The 25,124-nt window shown below is 36.4% G+C and overlaps 11 protein-coding genes and 2 non-coding genes across 13 annotated transcripts; 8 read left to right on the forward strand and 5 right to left on the reverse strand.

Annotated features, from left to right (window-relative positions):
• Positions 1-1,851: 1,851 nt before the first annotated feature.
• PHYBLDRAFT_138426 (hypothetical protein) lies at positions 1,852-4,090 on the forward strand (the record flags this gene model as incomplete). The annotated part of the gene is made up of 5 exons (XM_018429998.1): positions 1,852-2,020; positions 2,089-2,159; positions 2,241-2,585; positions 3,869-3,957; positions 4,033-4,090. The coding sequence occupies 5 exons, from the start codon at positions 1,852-1,854 to the stop codon at positions 4,088-4,090; spliced, it is 732 nt and encodes a 243-aa protein (XP_018298913.1).
• Positions 4,091-4,454: 364 nt separating this feature from the next.
• PHYBLDRAFT_61920 (hypothetical protein) lies at positions 4,455-6,846 on the forward strand (the record flags this gene model as incomplete). Its single annotated transcript, XM_018440874.1, has 8 exons — positions 4,455-4,506; positions 4,622-4,644; positions 4,735-4,740; positions 5,800-5,898; positions 5,921-6,133; positions 6,233-6,250; positions 6,581-6,667; positions 6,733-6,846. 8 exons carry the CDS (start codon positions 4,455-4,457, stop codon positions 6,844-6,846), a joined length of 612 nt encoding a protein of 203 aa, XP_018298914.1.
• On the forward strand, positions 6,179-6,260 carry PHYBLDRAFT_t3. The gene has a single exon. It is a non-coding gene; the product is annotated as a tRNA-Tyr (tRNA).
• Positions 6,847-7,415: 569 nt separating the features above from the next.
• Positions 7,416-7,487, reverse strand: PHYBLDRAFT_t23. Its single transcript has one exon. It is a non-coding gene; the product is annotated as a tRNA-Glu (tRNA).
• Positions 7,488-9,548: 2,061 nt separating this feature from the next.
• Positions 9,549-9,827, forward strand: PHYBLDRAFT_102425 (hypothetical protein; the record flags this gene model as incomplete). Its single annotated transcript, XM_018427721.1, has 1 exon — positions 9,549-9,827. A coding segment is annotated over one exon (279 nt), but the record flags the coding sequence as incomplete, so codon positions are not given.
• A 143-nt stretch (positions 9,828-9,970) lies between these two features.
• On the reverse strand, positions 9,971-10,679 carry PHYBLDRAFT_138429 (hypothetical protein; the record flags this gene model as incomplete). Its single annotated transcript, XM_018429999.1, has 4 exons — positions 9,971-10,021; positions 10,089-10,358; positions 10,425-10,500; positions 10,573-10,679. The coding sequence occupies 4 exons, from the start codon at positions 10,677-10,679 to the stop codon at positions 9,971-9,973; spliced, it is 504 nt and encodes a 167-aa protein (XP_018298916.1).
• A 431-nt stretch (positions 10,680-11,110) lies between these two features.
• Positions 11,111-11,719, forward strand: PHYBLDRAFT_61923 (hypothetical protein; the record flags this gene model as incomplete). The annotated part of the gene is made up of 2 exons (XM_018440875.1): positions 11,111-11,314; positions 11,366-11,719. The coding sequence occupies 2 exons, from the start codon at positions 11,111-11,113 to the stop codon at positions 11,717-11,719; spliced, it is 558 nt and encodes a 185-aa protein (XP_018298917.1).
• Positions 11,720-12,511: 792 nt separating this feature from the next.
• Positions 12,512-13,117, forward strand: PHYBLDRAFT_138431 (hypothetical protein; the record flags this gene model as incomplete). The annotated part of the gene is made up of 2 exons (XM_018430000.1): positions 12,512-12,627; positions 12,928-13,117. The coding sequence occupies 2 exons, from the start codon at positions 12,512-12,514 to the stop codon at positions 13,115-13,117; spliced, it is 306 nt and encodes a 101-aa protein (XP_018298918.1).
• A 2,282-nt stretch (positions 13,118-15,399) lies between these two features.
• Positions 15,400-17,555, forward strand: PHYBLDRAFT_61924 (hypothetical protein; the record flags this gene model as incomplete). Its single annotated transcript, XM_018440876.1, has 4 exons — positions 15,400-15,598; positions 15,725-15,922; positions 16,510-16,553; positions 17,238-17,555. The coding sequence occupies 4 exons, from the start codon at positions 15,400-15,402 to the stop codon at positions 17,553-17,555; spliced, it is 759 nt and encodes a 252-aa protein (XP_018298919.1).
• Positions 17,556-18,163: 608 nt separating this feature from the next.
• Positions 18,164-19,335, reverse strand: PHYBLDRAFT_138434 (hypothetical protein; the record flags this gene model as incomplete). Its single annotated transcript, XM_018430001.1, has 3 exons — positions 18,164-18,355; positions 18,588-18,932; positions 19,009-19,335. The coding sequence occupies 3 exons, from the start codon at positions 19,333-19,335 to the stop codon at positions 18,164-18,166; spliced, it is 864 nt and encodes a 287-aa protein (XP_018298920.1).
• Positions 19,336-20,632: 1,297 nt separating this feature from the next.
• PHYBLDRAFT_94810 (hypothetical protein) lies at positions 20,633-20,926 on the reverse strand (the record flags this gene model as incomplete). The annotated part of the gene is made up of 1 exon (XM_018443866.1): positions 20,633-20,926. A coding segment is annotated over one exon (294 nt), but the record flags the coding sequence as incomplete, so codon positions are not given.
• Positions 20,927-22,493: 1,567 nt separating this feature from the next.
• Positions 22,494-23,601, reverse strand: PHYBLDRAFT_138437 (hypothetical protein; the record flags this gene model as incomplete). Its single annotated transcript, XM_018430002.1, has 2 exons — positions 22,494-22,755; positions 22,814-23,601. The coding sequence occupies 2 exons, from the start codon at positions 23,599-23,601 to the stop codon at positions 22,494-22,496; spliced, it is 1,050 nt and encodes a 349-aa protein (XP_018298922.1).
• A 118-nt stretch (positions 23,602-23,719) lies between these two features.
• On the forward strand, positions 23,720-24,079 carry PHYBLDRAFT_138438 (hypothetical protein; the record flags this gene model as incomplete). Its single annotated transcript, XM_018430003.1, has 1 exon — positions 23,720-24,079. The coding sequence occupies one exon, from the start codon at positions 23,720-23,722 to the stop codon at positions 24,077-24,079; it is 360 nt and encodes a 119-aa protein (XP_018298923.1).
• Positions 24,080-25,124: the final 1,045 nt, after the last annotated feature.

A 25,124-nucleotide genomic window follows, 5' to 3' on the forward strand; every position in this document is an offset into this window, starting at 1 on the left:
TTTCTCTCTCATAGTAATGATATAGCAATGATTACAGTAATGTCAATGCTAGGTGAAACACCTGTCAGTAAATAATTCCCATGATTGGAAAGATTCTTCTTCATTAATAATTATGATGTAAGTTAAAATACTTCTTGGTTAACAAGGGGGTACCATTAAAAGAGCACTGGTGAAACAGACACATACTCTTTACTTGTGAGCGATTAGATATTCTTTGGGCTTTATAAAGAGATATATGTATATTTAGGATAATTAACAACCAAATAATTTATGTTTTTTTTAAATAAATTATCAATTACTTTCTAATACCAAAGGCAAAGAAAAACAGCCTTCTAATAATTAACAGTTAAAAAAAAGTAGTACTGTCTAAACACATTGGTAGAAAAGACATATTTATATTATCTGTGTTGTACTAATATTATTTTTGAGATAGTGAATATATATTTAGCTAATAGCATTGTTTTCTTGTTTATGTATAAAACTTAAAGGAATAGATATAGATAATGAGGGCTATAGTCTGATACTCTTTTACTGACATCATCAAGATAAGCACTACTGATCGAAAGGGGTGTTAATTGAAAGTGCCAATGTGAGTTAAAGCATACCTTTTTCAAAAATGTACAGTTTCAGTCAAAAATGCCCCTTGGTAAATAATAGTAATGACAGTTAAAATTATTTTTACCTTTGATGACAGCATCAATTGTGGTATTTCAGGTACAAAACAATAGAAAAATACAATATTTGATAATAGACGTATAGAAATACTTTGAGACTGTATATCAGTTGTCTTTATTCATAAATAAAAAGTGTCCCTTTTTATAAGAAAACACAATCTGCTCTTGTCATTACGTCTTAGTTTCTTAAGGCTTTCTTCCTTTACTATATTTGGTTATTAGAGTGTATTTACTGCTTAACTAGTGTTGGTGTTACAATTATGACATCAAGTCATAAATTGTACTTCTTTAGCTCTTAGTTATTCTTTTCTCTTTTATACTAGAGCTTTAGGACTTCCTACTAAATTAGCTCCATATCGATCTGACACAGTTTACTTGGCAGTATGATATAATTATCTTAACAATCTTTAAGATATTATCTACAGTACTAATTGTAATAATTATTGGGCTGATTACTTAATCGTTTATATATATTTTATACTGACAAGATGATAGCTACTACGCTATCCCAATATAAATATGTTTTTATATGTGATAAATCCAATATCCGAGTGTCTGGATCACCACATCAATTAAAACGCGTTTTAGTTGATAATGATAATAAGTATGATATGAACTTGAGTATCATAACATTTACTTTAATGTTGATAAAAAGGGGCTAATTAACTATATGATGTTCAGATATTATATAGCTACTGTAGAGTATATTTAAAGTTATAATTTTAACTGGTACAGAGTTTTGTCATCGAGAACTTTAACCAAATTTCATGCTATATCTGCAATATGTATAGAGTTATATTATTATATCATATACTTTAAAACGTTTAATATGTAGACGGTGCAAAGTATGAACATTTATACATATAATATTGATTTAAAGTCTAATTCATTTTATCTTTATATTTCTTATAGTTTTGTTGTATCGACACAAAAAGACTGTATCATGTTCACATGAGCTACTGCAGACAGGTGCAGACAGGTGCATACAAGTGCATAAGCATCCCTTCTTTTATATGTTTTGTTTGTACATCTGTCTGTATCTTTTTCATATAAATAGCTATCAATTGCTTATAATAAATCGTTGCCTTTCTCAAACTCAAATCGCTCTTATTCTACTTGTCTAAACTATCACCTTTTCTTTTCAACTCACTGCTTATAGCTAAAAAAAAACTTAAACATGTCCGATATTAATACAACTCTCAACTCAATTCAAAAGATTGAGGTTGATCTTACTGAAATCAAGCAAGCATTGTGTGAGCTTCAAAGGCAATTCAGCAATCAATTTGCGCCAGCAGTCAGTGCAGAAGATCTAACTACAATGCAACAAAGCATTATTGAGCAGAGTTGTAAGTCATATATATTCTGTGCTTAGATGTTTATTTACTTTATTAATATTGTCATACATTTTTTGTAGCTCTTGAGCGCATTGCCGAGTCTGTGAAAAGAGCTCAGCTCACAGAGTACCCTGATCAGCTCGGTAAGCGAGTAATCAATACTGGCGGCGAGTTTGAAGGAAAAAACGAAGCACAAAAATACAATCTGTTGCTTCAGATTCTTCATGAGTAGGACTGGAAGGCGCGCTGCAAAGAAGTTCCACAAGGGCAGCCTTTGCCCCCATTAGTCCCTCTTTCAGACCATGATTTGACAGTAAAAAGACTACATCTCAAAACAATAGGCCGTACAGTAAAGCATGATATCATTGACAAAGACTATCCTGCGGCCTCAAAAGAATGGAAGAATATCCCAGAGAAAAACAGGGAATACTACATGATGCATTTGGAGAGGTTGGCAAAGAATAGTGGATTGCACATCCACCAATGTAAAAGAATGTGGTGTGCAAGAAGCCTTCTTCAGGAAAGCTTCAAGAGCGACAACCAGACACACAAGAGAAGAATAGCAGAGAAGAACAAAGTAAGTTTATCAATTAACAAATCTATATATTGTAAACTTTAATTAACATCGTTTCTGTGGTGATCCAGACACTCGGATGTTGGATTTATCACATATAAGAACATATTCATATTGGGATAGCGTAGTAGCTATCATCTTGTCAGTATAAAATATATATAAACGATTAAGTAATCAGCCCAATAATTATTACAGTTAGTACTGTAGATAATATCTTAAAGATTGTTAAGGTAATTATATCATACTGCCAAGTAAACTGTGTCAGATCGATATGGAGCTAATTTAGTAGGAAGTCCTAAAGCTCTAGTATAAAAGAGAAAAGAATAGCTAAGAGCTAAAGAAGTACAATTTATGACTTGATGTCATAATTGTAACACCAACACTAGTTAAGCAGTAAATACACTCTAATAACCAAATATAGTAAAGGAAGAAAGCCTTAAGAAACTAAGACGTAATGACAAGAGCAGATTGTGTTTTCTTATAAAAAGGGACACTTGTGGTATTTCAGGTACGAAACAATAGAAAAATAAAATATTTGATAATAGAGACGTATAGAAATACTTTGAGACTGTATATAAGTTGTCTTTATTCATAAATAAAAAGTGTCCCTTTTTATAAGAAAACACAATCTGCTCTTGTCATTACGTCTTAGTTTCTTAAGGCTTTCTTCCTTTACTATATTTGGTTATTAGAGTGTATTTACTGCTTAACTAGTGTCGGTGTTACAATTATGACATCAAGTCATAAATCGTACTTCTTTAGCTCTTAGCTATTCTTTTCTCTTTTATACTAGAGCTTTAGGACTTCCTACTAAATTAGCTCCATATCGATCTGACACAGTTTACCCGGCAGTATGATATAATTATCTTAACAGTCTTTAAGATATTATCTACAGTACTAACTGTAATAATTATTGGGCTGATTACTTAATCGTTTATATATATTTTATACTGACAAGATGATAGCTACTACGCTATCCCAATATGAATATGTTCTTATATGTGATAAATCCAACATCCGAGTGTCTGGATCACCACATTATCCCCACCCAGGTATTAACTAAATACCGTTCAAGTACTCTATGCAATTCTTCTGATCAGCTTGTTCTTTTTTCTTTTTTTTATTTTTCTATTGTTTCGTACCTGAAATACCACAACACTTTTTATTTATGAATAAAAACAACTGATACAGTCTCAAAGTACTTCTATATGTCTCTATTATCAAATATTTTATTTTTCTATTGTTTCGTACCTGAAATATCACAGTTTCCTTTTATTATGCTATAGACACAGCGAGACATAAGTGATTCTTTGCTTTCTTCTCCTGATATGTCAGAAACTGGTGATGTTAAGTTGCCCATAATGGCAGATGTGCTGTAAGTTACCATTGTTGCTTTTTCTCATGCGCTGTTAATACAAAACTAATATAAACTTCTTACTCTTTTATGTAGGTCTCCTCCACCCACAGCAAGTGTTGAGCCTGCTCGCAAGAGAAGCCGAAGATCATAGTTTGGCTGCTGTGATTGGCCGAGTTTGATTTTTTTAGTCTGTCTTTAGTGCATTTTTTTTCTTATCTTGTCATTTTTCTTTTTATGTTTTTTATTCCTTTTTTCTTTCATATAAAAAATTTATTGACCTCTTTCATATGATTGCTAATGTTGTGATTACAAGAATTTGAAGCTAATGTACAGCATCTACAATTCCGCTATATTCAAATATAAAAGGAAATAGTATATAGCCTTTTTTTGAGAAAAAAATTAATAGTAATATTTTTGTACTGATATATTATACTTGGGAGTCGTTCTATTATATGTAAGTATATTGAGTAGAATAAACACATTGAGCTTTCTAACAAGATGCTCATTCCGGTTGTATGAATCAGATTCGAATTAGCTTCATGTTACATGACTTGAATCTTTACTCAAGTTTTTCTTCTTCTACAATACTGACTTTCTATAGTGCTTATGTTTTATCGCTTTTCTTATATATAGATCTTAAATATTAATACATTCTTTAATATATATATATATATTCTTAGAGTAAATGCTTATTTTACTGAACAAGTAAGCATATTATATAAAGGTAAGCATTATAATAATATTATATCTATTTATTTATTTTAAGTTTTTTTTCTAATATTAGTATATTTGTAGAAATTGGTAAAAAATAATAAGTGCTATCTAAGATATATTAGAATACCCAAAGTATATGAAATACAATTTGAATAGTAGTGTTTTACTGCATACATTTTGTAGTAGCTAAACAGAACTATTTTTTATTGCGAGTGACCGATGGAATTGTTTTTTCATTATTACTATTATTATTATCATTTTCATTTAATAAAACATGCATTGAAATAAAGATTCAATTTAATTAAACCCGATTCAATATTGTATAATAAAAAACAGACCATTCTGTTAAAGCTGCAAAGGAAAAACAAGAGGTTGTGCTAAAATTGAAAACAATAGAACAAAAGAAAGAATGTAATAGAGGAAAGGAAGGATGCTTGATTTTTTTTTTGAAAAATGGTAACAGTGCTTGTTTTGGCTTTTTACATAATAAATAACTGTCATTTTTACTATATAAAAAATGGTAACAGTGCCTGTTTTGGCCTTATACAGAGTCATAACTGCCATTTTTTATTAAGTAAAAAATGGCAGTTATGTTACCAAAGTGGTAACATGTTACCATTTTCTCCACCATAGTAAAGCTGATGCGTGATGTGTTAGGTTTGTTGTAGATTGTAACAGATCACTTGTCAAATAAAATACAATGATAATAGAATAGAACAGAAGACAGATACAGCAAAAGGTGGCAAACAACAATAGTTGACAGGTAAGAAAAGAGAGAACAACCAATAGAATCATTGTTAAAATCGAGAGAGAGAGAAAGGTATATGAAAAGGGAATGATGAAACAGGAAAGTAATAACTGATGAGAAGACCAAAAACCAACAAACAACCTTCCTAAAACCAAGGAACCAATATATTATATCATAAGATGGTATAGACCACAAAGAGAAGAAAACAAGAAAAAGATACTGAAACTGAATTGAATGATTTATTGAGTTGAGTTTGCTTCTCTTTTTATAGTTGACAAGACTTTAAGTTGATAATAGAAGTTTGGAAAAATAAAGATAGTAAAAATAGAATGATGAATAATCGATACGGCAAGGATAAAATATATGAATAAAAATATAATAAAAATATAATAATAAAGGTACTGATGTTGCGCGGAAATGTTGGCAAGATGAATTATGTGCATTGTAGAAGAGGAATGTTACTAGCATGGGGAACCATGATTTCGAATGAGTACAATGTAGACAAATATGTTAACAAAGGAAAAGGAAAAAGTATTGTGTGTAGAAGAAACAGAGAACAAAAGCGAGATTTTTCCTGTGCACAGAAAAATTTTCCTCTTACCACCGAGGGCACAGAACCACATCACCAAACCGTTGACATCAGCCTCTCATAACCAGGACGACACATCACAACAAACCGCTGGACAAACCTACCGAGCAGACCAATCTTCTGGTACCAGGCACCACGACATGGTCAAATGTGCTACTTACCTACAACACACGTGATAACGCAACTACCCGGCTTTAGCTCAGTTGGTAGAGCGGAGGACTGTAATGAATTGTAATCCTTAGGTCACTAGTTCGAATCTGGTAAGCCGGAAGGGTATAATTTTATTCTCAATATGTCTGAAATTATTTTTTTCAATCCTGATCTAGGCTATCTTCCAATTCACTGTAAACGTAGCCGAATTGGTCAAGCTTTAATAACACAGGAGTAAGCAAATAAGAGAGAGGATAAAAAGTCAATTTTTATTATTTGATTTGGGTTATCTTATATAGTTTTTGAAATGATTATTCATCTTTGACTACACTCAAGTAGTGTCTAGTAATATTACAAATTATTATAAGCTGATTACAAATTTCTAAAATTATAAACTGATGAATAATCATTCTAATTTCTGCTTCTTTTGTAATAACAAGTCACTAGAACTTGTATCACCAAAATTAAGCATGATAAGTCTGTCAGAGTTGACATCAGTGAACAAAATTAGTAGTTATAAGCAACCAGTAAGAGTTGATTTTTTAGGATAAAAATCTTGACTTTGTTGATTGGTTTTTCATATATGTTTTAGATGTTTAAGATGGTGAATATACTTGTAGAAGATATTACTGAACAACAGGCATCTAAAACATATTATTGTAGCTATTCTTTTAGCCAGAAATCAATTATCATTTTGTATAAATAGTCAAGAAATATATTTAATAAAAAGCATCTTTATTCTTATCTAAAAACTATTCATAAACTTGACAATCCCCAGTGATATTGATTCTGCGACTTAGTTACAAGTGTCAGAAAAGAAATACCAGATCGAGACTTGACAAGTCTGTGTCGGACATTATTTTGATGAATCCAAGAAATCGGGATAATTGACCGCAGCAGTTCTGTATGTCAAAGATACCTCATAGATAACGAACTGCAGTAATGTCTTGTAAAGATTAACCACAGTAACATCTTCTGAGCATCAACTGCAGTAAAAGGACTTCTCTTGTAATTAAATAGAGTATAATAGTTTACTGCGGATAATGCGCAGTATTAGTTTAGAAAACTATATGATAATTCAATTCCTATCAATAAAAAGCACCTTTTATCCTCTCTTCGATTTTACATATACTCTCCGATCCCCAGTGGGTTTGACCTTTTGACTTTGCTATAGTAAAAGGAAGACCATCCCAGATCAGAAACGACATCTGTGTTGGACTTTTCCAAGTTACGAGTATCAAAAAATAATTGTAGATTTGTTTTCTACAGTGATAGTTCCCCAACGGGGAATTGAACCCCGGCCACGACGGTGAGAGCGTCGGATCCTAGCCACTAGACCATTGAGGATAGTATACCTCTATTGGATTGCGTTACAATTCTAAATCACTAGCCAAGCAATATAAAAACAGGCAAAGAAGTATACTTAAGGAAGTACAATCAAATAGACAAAATAATATAGTAGATAAAAAGATGATTTTATTATGAACAATTGCTATTGATATTTATACTAATTATTTGGAATGTTTGTCTTAGGGTCTTATTCGATATAATGCCTCATCTGTAAGAATGTTACACTGGAAAAACCGCCCTGATTAACAATGTGGCCAGGTTGGTAAACACATGTGTAGAAATAGTGATTTTTTTCAACTCAGTGTGTTTTTTGAAGTTCAGGTCAAAGATGTAGTTTTAGTTGGTTTCATTAGCTAACAGAATTTTAGAATTTTAGAATATCAGTCTGGTATGGAAGGCTAAATTCACATACAGAGACCTATCATAATTCTCATTCTACCACTTCTTTTTTTTTATTCCCACTATTTTCTGGATTTACTTTCGCAATAATCTATTTATAAACTCATAGTAAAAAATATATGTCTTTTACACACAACAGGCATTCTTGAAAACATTTGAATAAAGACTATGAATTGATAATATCATAATTGTCATGTCTCTTTCTATATTTAATGATATAGAAAAGAATTTGTTAGAAGAATTCAATTAAACAATCATAAAATATAATGTTTTTTTTTACAATAAAGTTGGTGAAAATAGAGTATATTTTATACTTGTTTCTCTTTTTATTCTCAATAAATCACATCAAACAAAACACATAAAATGTCTTCTATCTCCTACAGCCATAATGTTGTCTGCCGTTGTGCTCAATGTAGCAGAAATTCACAGAGATACTCATTGGTGACAAGCAGAACCACTGAGTGCCATATTAAAAAAGATGAGCTTGAGAGAATCGAGAGACTGGATATGGTTTAAAGATTGGCAAATAGTATGTTATATTCAGGGTTTATTTTTCGATTACTGAGTAATAACTTCTTTATTTTTTTAATTTTAATGAAACACAGCTGTGTAAGAAGAACAAATGATGAACGTTGATACCCAATGTAAGAAAAGAAAAAAAAATATTTGAAAACCAGTAGAGACAATAAGCTAAACTAATCTATATTTGTATATATCCCAACCTGTCAATCTGAATCCATTGAAAAAATAGACTATCAGGCCGACTCACCTGATTTGAATGCCGCCACAATGGTGGACAATGTCTCGGTAGACGATGAGATCAGCAAGGTCAATGGCAATGACTCTGACATTGAAAGAGACATGAACTCTGACTCTGGCAGTGGTAAAAAAGAAGGTGTCGAGACAGGCGTTGAAGAGTTTGCTAATGAAGGTCAGTCATAAATGATTTTGTTTTCTTAAAAACAGACCTAAAGAAAATTTATTCTAATTTATTTTTGTTAATTTTAAATAGACCCATTTGATGCTCCTAACATGTCTGAAAACCCTGTCTATCGGTTCATTGCTACCTTTGCCGTTCTTTTTATCTCACGTTATGTTGTTAACAAAGGTGCTGCCGTATTGATTGAATTTATCAATCAATTACTCAAGATGTACAGCAAAGATTTCCAATTACCAACAAGTCTTATTGACCTGCAAAGAATGACTGGTTTTTCCAATTACGCCAATGGTATCAAGAAGTCTGTTGTATGTGAAGACTGCCACAAGGTTTATGAACAAGATGTGCCTCTCCCTACTCATTGCAACTTCAAAAAGCATGGTTCTCGATCAGCATGCAATTGTGAATTGATGAAGGTTTCATCTTCTGATGCTATGGTAGCCAAGCAATCATACGTCTACAACTCTATCCAGAGATTATTACAAGTTTTCTTTCTTTGTTCTGGGTTCGAGCAAAAAATCAGACAATAGAACAAAGAGCTTAAGGTCGTAGATACACTATGCAACATCTATGATGGTGCTATATAGAAGGAGCTAAAGGACCAAAGTGGCGTATTGTTTGTGAATGAACCTCGTTCATTGATGCTAACAATGAACATCAACTGGTTCCAGCCATTGGATGGTATTACATATTCAACTGGAGCTATCTACCTTGCGATAAATAACTTGCCTTATGAGGAAAGATTTAAGCCTGAAAATGTCATCCTTGTTGGTTTGATGCCTGGCCCTAAGGAGCCAAAGACCAAAGAGATTAACCACTATTCAAAGCCAATAGTTGATGAATTGCTGCAGTTGTTTACGGGGATAACCATCCCAACCTTTGAGTGCCCAGCTGGTGTTAATGTATGTGCCGCATTACATATGATTGTCTGTGACATCCCCGCCACCAGGAAGACCAGTGGATTCACCATCCACAACAGTACTTGTGCATGCCTCAGATGTGTGAGACAGTTTACCAGATTACCAAGCACCAATCAGGTTGACTTCAGTGGGTTCAACTATTTGACGTGGAAAATCCATAGCAGTCTAGAAAACAGGTTGCATGCTGAGGAGTGAAAGAGTGCCAGTATGCCCTCAGAAAGGCATCAGTTGGAAATCGAAAATGGTGTTTGATGGTCCACCACAATTAGGACACACTGTCTCATGACTGTCATTGTAAAGTTTATAATCGTTATAACAGATGTCATACTTATCTTCTTTTACAGAAAAAAATCTCTCAAGAAGTTTATCTCTAAGGTATGAAAAGTATGCTCTGTATGTTATGTCATTAGATGTCTCTAGAATCTTGTTGAAATGACAAGCAATCATTCCATGTGCTTCATGTGAAATTCCAAAATTCTTGATTATCTTAATGAACTCAAGATTTTTTACATTGTCATTGTTAGGAATGGGAGTTAGTTGACTGAAATCAAATATCAGAGAAAAGGTTTTGACGTGAATGTCATTCATGGCATGATTCAGATTGGCATCATACTTTATTAAGGTAAATAGTAATTAGTGTTATAGATATAGATACATAGATATATGTATATATCTTACCATGGGCTGATCATTATTGTTGTCACCATTATTGAAGGCATTCACAGTTTGATTATCAATTGTGGCTGTATTTTCTCTGCTTGTTCATAAAGATAATAATATAATTAATTACTTGTTCTAACAGTGTGTATGTCTTTCATAGACTTACTCAGAGATGTATCCAGGTACAATGCTTGATGCAACTTTGGTTTGCTGAGAGACAGAAATGGGTTGGGAAATCTCAAAATTAACTATGTTTGAAGAACAGGTTTTCATACACTGAATTCTGTATAAATTGACTTTTCTTGTGTTAGTATAAAATGTATTGCAGAATCTGCACTTGTAACTACTACGCTTTGTAATTGAGAACATTTTTAAAGGTTGAAAATAACATTTTGAAGTAAAGGTATGAGTATCAGTAATTCGTTTTAAATGATGTCTTTATACTTAATAACTTTGAGTTTTGTGTAGATATAATAGCTTCAAGATAATAATGACATAGATAATATGAGTATAAACTCAGAAACAGAATCTAAAACATTGCATATTAGCTGTCAATATAACTATAGTAAGTCAAAATTAATATTGACTGAGATAAAAAAGTTAAGCTAATTAATATGAAACTAATAATAGATGATAGAAATTTTTTTCACTCTTTATTCTCCTTTCACAACCATTTTTTTGCTTACACAAACTAAACTCTTAACATGAATAACACAGAAATCCAGATCATATCTTTACTACAAGCTATGCACAGTAAAATAATCTTTTTGAAGACAGGACAGGACATAATCAAACTGGAATTGAATTCTACAAGAGAAGAGTTGAATTTGAAGATTGACTACCTCCAGAGTCAACTGGACAACAGAGGATTTTCTAAGCAAAAGACAGTACCTTCTGCCACTGACATTGTAAGTCAAAAATAAAATAAAAGAAATATGTATTAACATGTAATCCAATAGCCTTGCAACAGTCTTATCCGTGCACCTATTCCAAATACCTGGGATATAACTTTGAAGCACGTCTTCAAAATGATGAGTGAAGATCTTGGTATTGAGATAAACAATGAAGAGAAGGCCACTCTTCAAGTATCTACAAAGATTATTTGTGATGAGTTGGCTGTCCATCCTTTGGTGAAGGATCTTGGTTCTTGTCCTAGCTGGAGGTCTATACCAGTAATGGTTAGAAAACAAATGTGTACTAAACATACAATGTTGATGAAGGATGCTGGTATCAACCTTATCAGATGCCATGAAAACTGGACATCTGCCTCGAGAATCTCTTATCTCTGGAGAGACCATTATAGAAGATTGTAGTCTCATAAGTAATCGAATGTAATAAAATTGAATGAGATACTCTACTATACTAACTTAGAATATAGTGTAGTTTATAGCCAATAAAATGAATATTAATTTTTTTTGTATAATAACACCCAATAAAACAAACAATAAAAACTTTTTCTTATATTAATATCCAATAAAATGAAAAATAAAAGCTTTTTTTTCTTTAATAATACCTAATAAAAGCATAATTATTAAATCAAACAATAATTCTTATAAATATAATCCAATAGACAGCTATTTTCTTTAGAGCAATAATAACAAAAATAAATTGTGTCCAATAAAATGTCTAGTTAATCTATATTTTAAAACAATAATTGTCATATAAGAGGGTACCAAATAAAAGTATCCAATGACGTATAAGCTTTATACAATAAATAAAAGAAACCACATCCAATAGAAAAGCCAATACTAAGAAAAGAATATGGCTATGTTATACAAACAATATATTAAAGAACAGAGTACAGAAAGTCATTTATTTTTGTTTAAACTCAACAGTGGTTTGAATGGAGAACTTGCAAAAAACCACCAGTCAAACCATCAGTCAAACTACTAGTCTAACCACTTTTTTTTCCATAGTATATAGTATAGTATATTGTACAACCCATTGTATATTTAATTGTATATTTCTATTGTATATTCTACTGCGCAGCAAGCATATAAATAAAAATAAAATCCACCAAATTTACCACCAAATTTACCACCAATTTTTCCATATATGAATTTACTACCATACTTTTACTCAACTGGCCAGTACCCAACGCAGTAATGACACAACAGCTCCTACTTGTAGTCTCACTGGACCCTCGTCAGTTATTATCAATTTTCCTCTTGTGTGGCAGATTGCGTGTTTCTGATGCATACACTTATGATTATACCATTGGGTGCATTTTTCAAAGAAGAGACTAGAAACTTTGGAAGGCTAGAAGTGCTATCGGCTCAGCCTTTTCACTTCTAGATCATGGCAAACTGCAGCTAATTGAGTGGCTCTCTGTCCTTACCAACTCGGCTAGCTAGCCCCCAGACTCTATAATAGCTTCATTCTTCCTGACTCCTCCTCACCATTTTAATGGTTTCCTGTCTCCAGGCCTAGAGGAGGTGCTCTATATTCACTAATTCACACCTAAACAGATTTGATCATATATTCGTATCCCTATAGCAGCCCTTCCACCTCCCTTTCTTAGTGCCCCAGAAAACCACTGGCGCACATTTTGGAACTCCAGTATTCCACCCAATGGCTTCACAATCTGGTGGAGACTGATACATCAAAAAATCTCATGCCGTCAAAGACTATATGACAGGAGAGTCAAGGATGTTGACAGTTCAAATTGTATAATTTGCAACAATCCAGAAGATTATTGGCATCTCTTTTGAGAGTACCCTTCAAAAAGATCAGTATGGAATATTATTACTAACAGATTCATTTCTAACCCTGCTACACTGAATTTTGAACAACTCTGTATGTCTTGCTCTCTATTCTCAATACAACTCACAAACACTATTGTCAATGTACATACGGTACTAGGCTGCACTCTGAGTGCCATATGGTCTGCTTACTTCAGACTAGTGTTTGATAAAATACCATTCAACCCAACTTAACAGCCGTAATAGCCACCTTAGCTATTTGACGAGTTGAAGCAGAAAGGTATTTAGATCTAATCTTCTAAATACATGTATAGATAGATATCACATAAGGAAATTTACATCCAATAAACAATACAAAAAAACCATCTTTTTACTATCAATCTGTTTGAGACTAAGTTGATCAAACATGCTGCTTTACTATCCAGTAAATTAGTAGCAATACCACTATAATTAGTGGCAACCATAGCTCATTTACTACCAATTTTCCCTGCTTTAGCATAGTGTGGCCAGCCATCAAATTTCATGCAAATTAGTAGTATTACCACACCAATTTCATTCATAATGTACAATCTCGAAGGTCACTCACTGGTCTGTTCTTCTGGAAAAATCCATATGTGTCTACAGTGACAACAACACTGCCATTGCCTACATGAACCACTTTGGGGGGACTTAGTCTGCTTATGACATGTCACTTGCCACCAAAGTTTGGTACCATTGCTTGGCCACTGGCACTTGGCTTTACCTAGCCTATGTACCTTCTCCTTTCAACTCTGTGAACTCTCTGTCTCACTAACGTACCCACCAGTTAGAATGACATATTTGCCACACCTTCTTTTGTCACTTGGTCTTGTTGTGAGTTCACACCAAGTCGACTTCTTTGCTTACCAGACAAACACACAACTTACTCTGTACATGACATGGAGATAGGATCTTCAAGTCATAATAATGTATAACTTATCAGTGTCAGGAACAAGACAAGGCAGAATGAAACAGGGGAAAACAGATAAGAGAAAAAAGAAGAGATTTTTTTATTTAACGTGTTGTTTGCTTGATCTTTAGAGGATTAAGTGCAATGAGTATTTATACAAATGGGAAAGTTGACGAAGTAGAGACAGAGAATGTGATATTAGGCTCTCCGAGCTGCGCTTTTATTTTCAGTAAATAATATATATAGTAATACACTTTAAGTATCCCCTTTTCCCTATATCTTTTCTAGCTAATTATTCTATTTTTTTGTCATGATGTGGTGTGTTTTGTTGTTTAAGGTAAGAATTCTGTAAAATTGTTAAGATATAAATGTTGGTTTAAGAAAAAAGAAAAGAAAACCAGTGGCGGGTGCCTACCACATCCTCTGTCTCCACTTCATCAACTTTCCCATTGTCTGACGTACTTAAGACAATTGGTGTTGCACATCAAAACCAATGGGAAAAGGTTAAGGTCACAGTCCAATGGATTGCTAAGAAACACACTCGTGGCTTCACAGCTTGGCAGACACAACAAGAAAAAGCTCTTCAAAGCAAGCAAAACCATCTTATGTGTAAATTTAAGATAAACAATATTTGCAACACCCAGCTTTCCATAGTGAAATGCCAAATGTCTATTATTCAACAGGAAACTGTCGAAATACTGACCATGTGAGCCTAAAAACACTGGAGAGAAAATGGTGAACGTTCAGCCAGGTACCTGATAAGAGCAATCTTGGCAAAGACCATTAAAAAAGATATTTTTTTTGTGTCACCCTGCCTCAGAGGCCTTGTGCACCACATCCGATACCATAACAGATGCGGCCATGCACTTCTATGAGAAGTTGTATACTGTCAATTCAATTAAAAACTTGTCAGTTGAATATCTACTCAATCATATCCCTCCTGAGAAATTCTTGAGTGAAGCCACTCAATTCTCAATGACATGTTCACTAACATTTGATGATATCTGTGCTGCAGTTAACCGCTTCCCCCATCGTAGCAGTTCTGGCCTAGATGGTGTGTCCTATGAGATTCTCTTTCTTGTTTTACAAAGACAGATATTTCACACTATTAACAAACATTTACAATAACACTCTCAACAAAGGAGTCTTTCTATTTTCTTGGAGCTCCACCTGCTTGTCACTCCTCCCAAAGAAAGAGGATCTCTTCAGTCTTAAAAACTGGTGGCCTATAGTACTGATCAATGCTGATGCAAACGTGTGTATTTGTCTACTTAACACCTGAATTATAGATGCCTTAAACTCCCTTGTCAATCACTACTAGACTGGGTTTGTGAAAGAATGATTTATAGCTGACAATAGACTCATGGCTCATATGGTTATAGAACACGCCCAACACACTTCTGATATCTCAATCAATCTGATACTTAACCAAGAAAAAGCATACAATTATGTCTACCCTGAGTATTTGAGATTAGTTCTTCAAAAATTCCGGTTCTCTGACACAATAGTGCACTGTATCTCACAATTATTTTTCTCTACAAATATCTTGATCAATGTCAACGGTTTTTTGTCAGCATCAATTGTACAAAATTGAGGGCCACAACAAGGTGAGCTGCTGTTCTCTGTTCTGTTCAGCCTTGCTTTCAAACCTTTGATTTGCCAGCTAACTGCTGATAAATTTCTTTTAGGATTTGGTCTGCCTATTGACAATCACACTGACCAATCCCCACTGCTACCCCTCAAATACTTAACTTATGCAAATGACATTCTTATATTTTTTAAGACATCATCTGATCTTGATACTCTACACAGACACCTGAAAACTTATTTCAGAGCCTCAAATGCGCAAATTAAGATGCATAAGGCACAAGCCTTATACTTGTCTGGTAACTTACTCTCAGAGTGGCATATACACCTATAACAAAAGCTTATTACCTCATGTCATAATCGTACTTACCTAACCACTCTTACATATTTGGGCTTTACATTGATATCATCTCTTGCACAAAGAGATAAATTCTGCACCTCACTCTTGAATACAGTTGACTCATCCTGTAGCATGTATCTGCAACAATCACTCTTGGTCCTAGGTCAAGCTACTGTAGTGAGCACATTGATTCTTTCCCATGTTTGGCATGTTCTTTGAATAATACCAATCTCCCAAAAGTTTTTTGACAAACTCCGATTCATTGTAGATCAGTTCCTCTAGCAGTGTATGTTCTCTATAACAAGTTTGTCTACTCTATGATTTCCAAAACTGCAAGGAGGTCTAGGTGTATTGGACTCTCAGATTCAACAAAAAGCTCTGACTATGCGATGACTACTGTGGTGATCCAGACACTCGGATGTTGGATTTATCACATATAAGAACATATTCATATTGGGATAGCATAGTAGCTATCATCTTGTCAGTATAAAATATATATAAACGATTAAGTAATCAGCCCAATAATTATTACAGTTAGTACTGTAGATAATATCTTAAAGATTGTTAAGATAATTATATCATACTGCCAGGTAAACTGTGTCAGATCGATATGGAGCTAATTTAGTAGGAAGTCCTAAAGCTCTAGTATAAAAGAGAAAAGAATAGCTAAAAGCTAAAGAAGTACGATTTATGACTTGATGTCATAATTGTAACACCGACACTAGTTAAGCAGTAAATACACTCTAATAACCAAATATAGTAAAGGAAGAAAGCCTTAAGAAACTAAGACGTAATGACAAGAGCAGATTGTGTTTTCTTATAAAAAGGGACACTTTTTATTTATGAATAAAGACAACTTATATACAGTCTCAAAGTATTTCGATACGTCTCTATTATCAAATATTTTATTTTTCTATTGTTTCGTACCTGAAATACCACAACTACAATCAATTCTTGATGACCACCCCTCAGTATCGTTTGTCACCCCTTAGATAAAGTACTTTTTTCACCTCCACACGTCCTTTAGGGACTCTTGCCTTCCTTTATTGTTTTCTAGACTGCGTATTCCTGCTTTATGGACAAAGAACAGTGTACTTTCTACTCTTATTGGCGCAATGGACTTTATCCCACAAAAATTTTTACTTCTCACTCTGAGCTAAACCACTTGTCATTCTCTGAAGCTGCTGAATGTTGTAACCTACACAGCTTCTTCTGCACCTGTCACCTCTGGCTGAAAGCGTCTTAATGCTTCTGATGCTTTAATCTTTGATCAGAACCTGCAAGCTATCTGCCCCCAAACGCAAACCAAACAGTCCACCTTGTCATATCTGATTGCTAAGCTGTTTTGGGTCCTTGATAATGCAACTGCTGAGCTCACGCATTTTTTTTGGCGTGCTACTTTACCTCCCAATGACTATCCTGAATTGCTACTGCCAGTTAACCTTTTGATTATAGATTGCAAGCCATTTGTTGGAGCCCTCCAAACTGGATGTAAACACTTATCTGACTTTGCAACCAACCGATTTTGGGAGGCATGCCGAGATCACACTCAATCTCCTCTTGTGCCCCTCCCATTGCAAGCTAAACAATGACATTTATTTTGGGCCTTTTCCATCTATCACACATCCAGAAACATATGGTATCGAGCTATACTTAACTGCATGTCATGTTAATACACCCTTCACAGTTGTGTACCAATCATATTTGTCACTCAACTGTCCCATTTGCTTGTCTGAGGTGGACACACTTTCTCATTTTCTCTACCAGTGTCTACAAAAATGGACGGTGTGGAAAACTCCATAGATTAAGTACTTTGAACTATCCCCATCAACATTTGATATCCATTGCACACTATTCTCTAAAAATGTCTGACCATCCATTATCTGTATTACATATCCACTTATATCAAATAATTAGCAGCATCATCCTTGCTCTGTGGTGCACTCACTGAAGCTTTGTTTTTGATAGCAGACCTTTCCAGACCTCCTCAATTAACTCTAAAATAGACACCTTTGTTTCGCACCTTTCCTCTGACTTAGATTTAACATAGACTTCCCTTAAACCTATATTTCTATTTTCTTCAAACACCAAAAACAATCCAAAATAATTGTGTTCCTTTCTTAACACACACTAAATACAAGGACTCGTTCCTCTTTACAAAAAAAAACTGTTGTTTCACCATCTTGTTTTTGACATTGTGCTAGTTATACCCTTCCTTTGCAACGTTGGTCCTAACAACCAACCCATTCCCATTGCTCTTACCCATAAGTTGTGTTGGCTTCTTGCAGTTTGTGGCTTTCTGCAACCAGCCGATCTTGAAAGGGTTGATGATGTACACATATCTGTTGACAATGTCATTCTGTGCGTCATCATCATTGCACCCAAGAAGAAACTTTTTTTTTAGTATTTTATTGATCTGCTGTCACGCTCTGCATGCAGCTTTTAAAATGCCATCAAAGTGGACTTAATTGAACAGATAAGAGATAGAGAGACAAGGGGAAGGAAATACGAAAATATAAGAAAAAAAACGGAATGAAACAGGAGAGGAAATTAGACAAGAAATACTTAAGCTAGTGTACCGATGTGTTTTTCTATTACATTAGACGCTTTTTGTGACATAACACCTGACAGAAAGGGTTGGTCATCAAAAACAAATTTCCAATGAGTACTCCAAATCGCTTTAGTAGTGACAGCGGAAAGGAGAATCCAAAGGCCTTGATGAGAGAAATGTCATAGGAAGCTGCCTCTGGTAAGGAGAAGACAGATTTCAGCAAGGTTCCAGGCCAGGCAAAAGCGAGAGAGAATGATGTTCCACACCTAGCGTTTGATAGAACAGCCAAAGAAAAAGTGATACTGATCTTCAGTAGCATCTTGACAAAAGATGCAAGATGAGCTGGGGAAGCGTCAAGGTATAAATAGGTTGAGACGTTTTTGGGTTGGCGTTCTATCCCAAAGCATTTTCCACCAGACTGTGCGACAGTAGTGGGGGATAGAGACAGACCAGAATTTACACCATTGGACAGACAAATTTAAAGATGAGGGCACTTGCGGGTAAAGATAGCATTGAAGAGATCCGGTGCTAGCTTTACCCAAACTACTGCTGTCCAACTGTACCAAAGAAAGAAGTGAGGAAAGATCGGGGGAAGGGGTATCAGTAGAAGGTTGATGTTCAAGGCAAGAGATAAACCAAGGACAGAGGACCATCCTGCCAGAATCAATCTGTTGAAAGAAATGACCAATATAATTACGTGCCTGAGAAAATGTATCACAAACCTTGCAGACAAGACGGTCATCAGTCTCCAGAGAAAATGTGTCAGGGACCAGAATTGTTTTCAGGTTCAGAGAAGAGTCAACAAAGGGTGGTACGCTCATCTATATTGAAGTTAATGGGAAGTATTGTACCACAGTTGGTGGCAATTGCAAGTTGGATGGGAGAGAAGCTGGAAGAAGTGAGGTACAAGCGCGATGCAGTAGAAGAAGTGAAGTCAGGCAAGTTGCACTACTACAGGGAAGCAAAAGTGCAATACTGGCAGAAGGAGCGCAAAAGTTTAGAGGAAGTATAAATTCGAGGTATGGCAGTATAAAGGAAGTAGAAGAAAAAGAGGAAGAATGAAAGATAGGAAGAATCCAACACAATTGAAGAGCTTATTGTTGATAATCAGGATCAATCAGGCCCAAACCGCTTGATTTGCGTGGCAGACAGAGAAGCAGCCAACTAGGGCTATCAAAATCCAGTTGCAGGAATGAGCAAATATGAGTGCGAATGGCAGCAAAGAAAGATAGCGGTGCAGGAGTCACATATATCACATGCCATACTGAGCTGAGAAGAAGTAAGTTTGCCACAATACTTTTACCACGAATGGACAAGCATCTTTGAGAAAGTAGCATGCAATGGTTTCTAAGCTTGCCCAGTAAAGCCGCACGGAAGGTCTCAAGCTGGGACAGATGTGAGCTCAATGGGAAACCTAGATAACGGATGGCAGTGGCGGAGTGATGGTCATGTTGACTGTGAATATCAGCAGCATCCAATACAGGGCCCCAATCCGGATGAAATTGTCCAGACATAGCAACAGCAACTGTCTTATGGAGATTGACTTTTGCATTAGAGGCTAAGCCAAATATATGCAAAAGGTTGAGTAGGCCACTCATCTCAGCAGGCAGAGAAAGAAAGACGAGAAGGTCATTGGCATAGGCAAGAAGTTTGAGTGGAGGTGGTGAGAGCTCAGGAGAGGACGATGAGAGAGATGGCGGAACCAGAAATTGGAAACCACATATGGCAGGAGAAGCAAGAATAGATCTAAGCAAAGGGTTGAAGGCCAGGTTAAACAGCAAGGGGGAGAGAGAATCACCTTGACGTAGCCCCTGGCTTTGTAGAAAAGAAGAAGATATGTGCCCATTCACATTCATGTAGATTTGAGTAGAGAAGAAGAGATCACAGATGGAGTCAACAAAAATTGTGGGGAAACCGGCTCTGGCCAGGACAAGATGGATATGCAGGGTGGACATGGTCATAGGCCTTCCCCTGATCCAAAAGAAGGGCAACACATGGGTCTTGGGTTATTTGTGCATGTGACATGGCAAGGCATGTCAGCAAACCATTGTCAGCAATAAAACGATCTGCAATAAAACCCGTTTGGAATGGTGTTATGAGTGTGTCGATACCATGTCATAAACGGGACGTGAGCATTTTGGTAAACAACTTAGCATCACAGCTTATAAGAGATATGGGTCGCCAGTTGCGGAGAGAGGTAGTGTCACCGGCTTTTGATAGCAGAACAAGTATGGTTTCTAGCCAAGATGGAGGAAAAACACCATGCATTGCATCATTATAGACTTGAACTGCAAGATTTTGGACCGTTAGGTGAGAGAAGAGCCGAGCCCACAGTGGATAGGGCAAACCATCCATCCCAGGACTAGAGTTGGTGGGGGTGGCTTTAAGGACAGACAGAATGTCATCCAAGATGACATCAGCAATGAGGTAGGCAGAGTCAGTGGAAGACAGATGGGCAGAAGGTGGGAATTTGTCAATAAGAGAGTGTGCAGCAGGATAGTCAATGGGTTCTGGCGAGTAAAGGGATTGGTAGAAAGAGCAAGTATGGCCAAGCAAATCCGTGGGAGAGGTGTAGATCATGCCAGTAACAGGGTCGACAAGAGAGGAGATGGTTTTTGCAGCGGCTCACTGTTTGAGTACACAAAAGAAATATTTTGAAGAAGTCTCATCAGCTTCACACCATTTAGCACCAGATCTGGCAGCCAAGGTGGATGCCTGAGACAATTGTATGGTGGTGAGCTCATGTTCAATGCAGAGAAGTTGAGGAGAACGAGTATGAATTGCAAGTTCATTTTGAGCACGATGAAAATGGCGTTCCTGATTTTGGAGTTGACGTTGAACTCGTTTAGAGTATGTTAGGGCAAGCTGTTTGATAGCATGTTTAATATGATCCCACCGAGAACTGGGAGACATGTCAGGAGAGAGGAAAGAGTTGGCCTTATCCAGAAAGCCAGTAATGAGAGCATCAAATTCATCATGCAGGAGATATTGCGTATTAAACCTCCAAACTCCAGGACCTGGTGGGCGAGAGAAAGGAATAGAGACAGCAAAAAGGCAGTGGTCAGTCCATAAAGAATTGATAAATGTTACATCAGGGCGTTTGGTAACAATGCTGTGTGGACGGAAAATGTAGTCGATGTGTGTGCGGGTGAGAGAGCTGTGGAAAGTGGGTAGTGGGGGTGAAGAAGAATTAGTGATGGCATTCATGCAATTACCCTGTATGTATCCTTTCCAGTCTGGTGGATGGCTGCAACGATGGCTAAGATCACAGTTAAAGTCCCCAAGAATAAAGGCGGGCAGGGAAGAAATGACAGTAGAGAGAGTGCGTGCTAATGAGGAGAAGAAAGTGCGCCAGTGGGAAGGAATGTTGGGTGCATAAATGACCACAACTACAAAAGGATTAACATGATGGTCGGTATATGTAACCTTGACAACGAGTGCACGGTTGTCAGGAGAAACATGCAGTTGAGATAATTGGAGGAGGGGATCGAAAGAGATAAGGCCACAATGTGGGGTCCATAGGCTGGTCTGTGCTTGGAATGTAAGGTGAATAGATGAGTGATGTATAGGGAGTAAATGAGTCTCTTGGAGAGCAAGTAATGAAAGGGAAGGGGAAAGGGAACGAAGGTGTCAGATGAAAAGAAGTTTTGGGGATTGCGGGTTATTGATGGTAGAGAGGAGGTCTTGAACGTTCAAGGTTCCTATGCGAAGATGTTGTACAGTCATTTATGAACTTGGTTGACTTGAGCGGTTAGACTTTTCAGTTCCATCAGTCATAGGTGTGTTACCATCCAGATCAGTATACGGCAGTGCACCTTGGGTGCGAGTCTGGAGAGTAGCCTTAAAAAGAGACTGTCAAAGTTCGTCATCAGTGTAAATTGCTGGGTAAATGCCATCATCGCAACTATGTAGGCCTCAGGTGCCTGGTGAGTGCTTGCTGGCATTGAGCCCACGGCCAGTTGGGTCATACATAGTTGTATCAAATGGAATTGGGGGATTGTCGTTGTGTGGGGTCTGGTTTCTGGTCGTCATGGCGCGAGTATTCATCGCTGATATGGAACAGCGACATATTGTGTGTGTAGCAGGTGGGTTGAGAATGGGTGAAGCATGGGTAGGAGTCAAGGTTTATGATGTGGCTGGTGGTACAGGTGTCTCTATCATAGCGACCAAGTATTGGTGTGTTGGAAGGGATGCAGTATTGGCAAGTGCAATCTGCTGCTGCTCTTGGGTAGCGCGCTTGGCTTCGATATTGTCTGGATGAGTAGGTCACTCGCAACTGTCTATGGCGTGACCAAGAACACTGCATCATTGGCAGCAAGGTGTGAGGTGCGAGGTGCGAGAGGAGAACGTTTTGTACAGGAGCGTAGATAATGTCCTTCCTCTCGGCAGTATCCACACACAGGTGTGATATCGGTGGAGCGGAGCTCAGCAAGGCAGGAAAGAGACCCACCAAGGTGGAGACGGCTTGGGAGACTGCGGACCTCATCTTGTTCAGAGGTGTCTAAATAGATAGTGGCTTCGCCATAGAAAGTACCACGGTGTGAGAGATAAGCTCTCAGCTGAACGATTTTGCCAAAAGGCCGGAATGCATTTTCGATGGGCTTGAGAATATCTGTGCTAGGATCGCAGGCGTTAATATGGTAAAGATTAACCTTAACAATGTAGCAGTTAGAAGGCAATCTTAGTGTAGCAATGATTCGGGTGTTCTGATAGGTCAACTCGTCAGACGTTGCTTTGGTGCGGGAGGAAGGGTCAGTAAAGAAGGCTTCTGTCAGAAGGTCTTTTGAGCGAGTATAACGTAGAGTGAGAGAGGTCATCCGGCCTACACGGTCAGAGAGAACATCATCCACGTCCCTTGCGGAAACGAGTTTTCTGAGATTAAACAAGACCCTCATTGGATGGATAGTACTAGCCCATGCAGCGGATGCAAGATCTACAATCATATTCTTGTCAAAGTTGGGAGCAGTGAAGATGTGCAAAGATTTGTTCTTTGGACATAGTGTTGTAGACGGGGCACGGTTAGGTAAGTTACCTTGCCATAACGTGTGTGCCCTGTCCTGTGGGTTCAATCCCTCAGGGGTACTCATGTCAGAAAACGTTAATTGGTATTAACTTGTATCGGTTATATGAATTTCAGTAAAACTATTCTTTAGTGGAGAAAGGTGACCCAAGGAGAAACGCTCTGGTCGTCATATTGAACGTGTCATGGCTATTCAACCTCACAGTGACCCTCTCCTCTGTCCCGTTGCCACTTACAACTCCTACAAATTTCGGATTGCTTGCATCGCCTGTGTACGTCCACACCCTGTTCTCTCAAATGTTCGCATCTATCGGCTTGTACGTGGTGTATATTTCCCCAACCGCCCTATTGGTGCCGAGTGGATATCCAAGCATATCTGGTTTGTTATGAATAAAATTTCACGACCTGCTAGTATGGCACGTCCCAGGGCAAGAGCCCTAGGTTCCACTTTTGCATTGGCTGCAGGTGCTTCCATCAACGACATTCTTATGCATTGTTCTTGGGCTCTCTCCACTGTGTTTGACACATTTTACCGCCTGTTCTGACAAACTGTCAGCAACTTTTCCGTGCTAGCCCTTTCTTCTTCTTCTTTCTCCTTCTCTTCTTCTTCTCGTAGTCCTCTGGAGTCACAGTCAGAGTATCTGTCAAACAAAGAATAATAGGTTTTTGGTCGAGGCCGTAGGGCAAAGATCTATTCTTATTATTCGAGGAGACAGAGACTCAGGCTGTCCCCTTCCTTCCCTTCCCTCTTACTAATTTCTTAATATCATTCGCTTAACTATGATAATGAGTACAGAATATGTATAGCAACAATTTATTCTGAAAATTTTGTATAAATAAAGAGATGATGGTAACACAGTCAGAGTCTCTGTCTCCTCAAATAATAAGAATAGGTCTTTGGCCTACAGCCTCGACCAAAAGACCTATTCTTCTCTTTTCTATTAAAAGTAAAATTCTTTATTAATAGGGCTCCTATTGAAGTAAATTCCAGAAAGTACTTATTAGCACGGTTTCAAATTGCTAATCTGCAATGACCAAAGTAATCTCTTTGCTATCTCCCAGAAAAATGATGATTTTTTAATACAACTGATTAATAGTTCTTATGAGATGAGTGTACAATAGAAAAGAAGGTTTCATATCTAAGTATTGAATTAAGAATTTCAGGACACATCGTTTTTGCCCTGAAGGAGTAAAGAAAATACATTAGATCCCAGGTAAATAACTACAATAAATAAATAAATTAGTCTGGCAAAAAAAAAGGTAGTTCCCTGTCAGAAAATATTGCCCACGTAAGATTGTTGGATATGATATGTGAGTAGACATTTATAAATAAAGTAAAGGAGAAAATAGGGGATAGAAACGAAAAAGACAAACAATAGAAGAGTAAGTTTTGGGTACCTCTTGCAGTTTAATTTATCAAACAAGGGCTAATTGATTGATAAAGTATTAAACTTTAAATAAATAAAAAAGGGTTTCATTAAGGGGGTTTTTTTTTTAAAAAAAAGATTGAATTTCAAGTGGCTATAAATTGTCTGGATATTGTTTTTCGAATCCATGTTTTGGGAATCCTATATTCTAATAGAGCATTAG

This window comes from Phycomyces blakesleeanus (genome assembly GCF_001638985.1).
Source record: "Phycomyces blakesleeanus NRRL 1555(-) unplaced genomic scaffold PHYBLscaffold_1, whole genome shotgun sequence".
Lineage (NCBI taxonomy): Eukaryota > Fungi > Mucoromycota > Mucoromycetes > Mucorales > Phycomycetaceae > Phycomyces > Phycomyces blakesleeanus.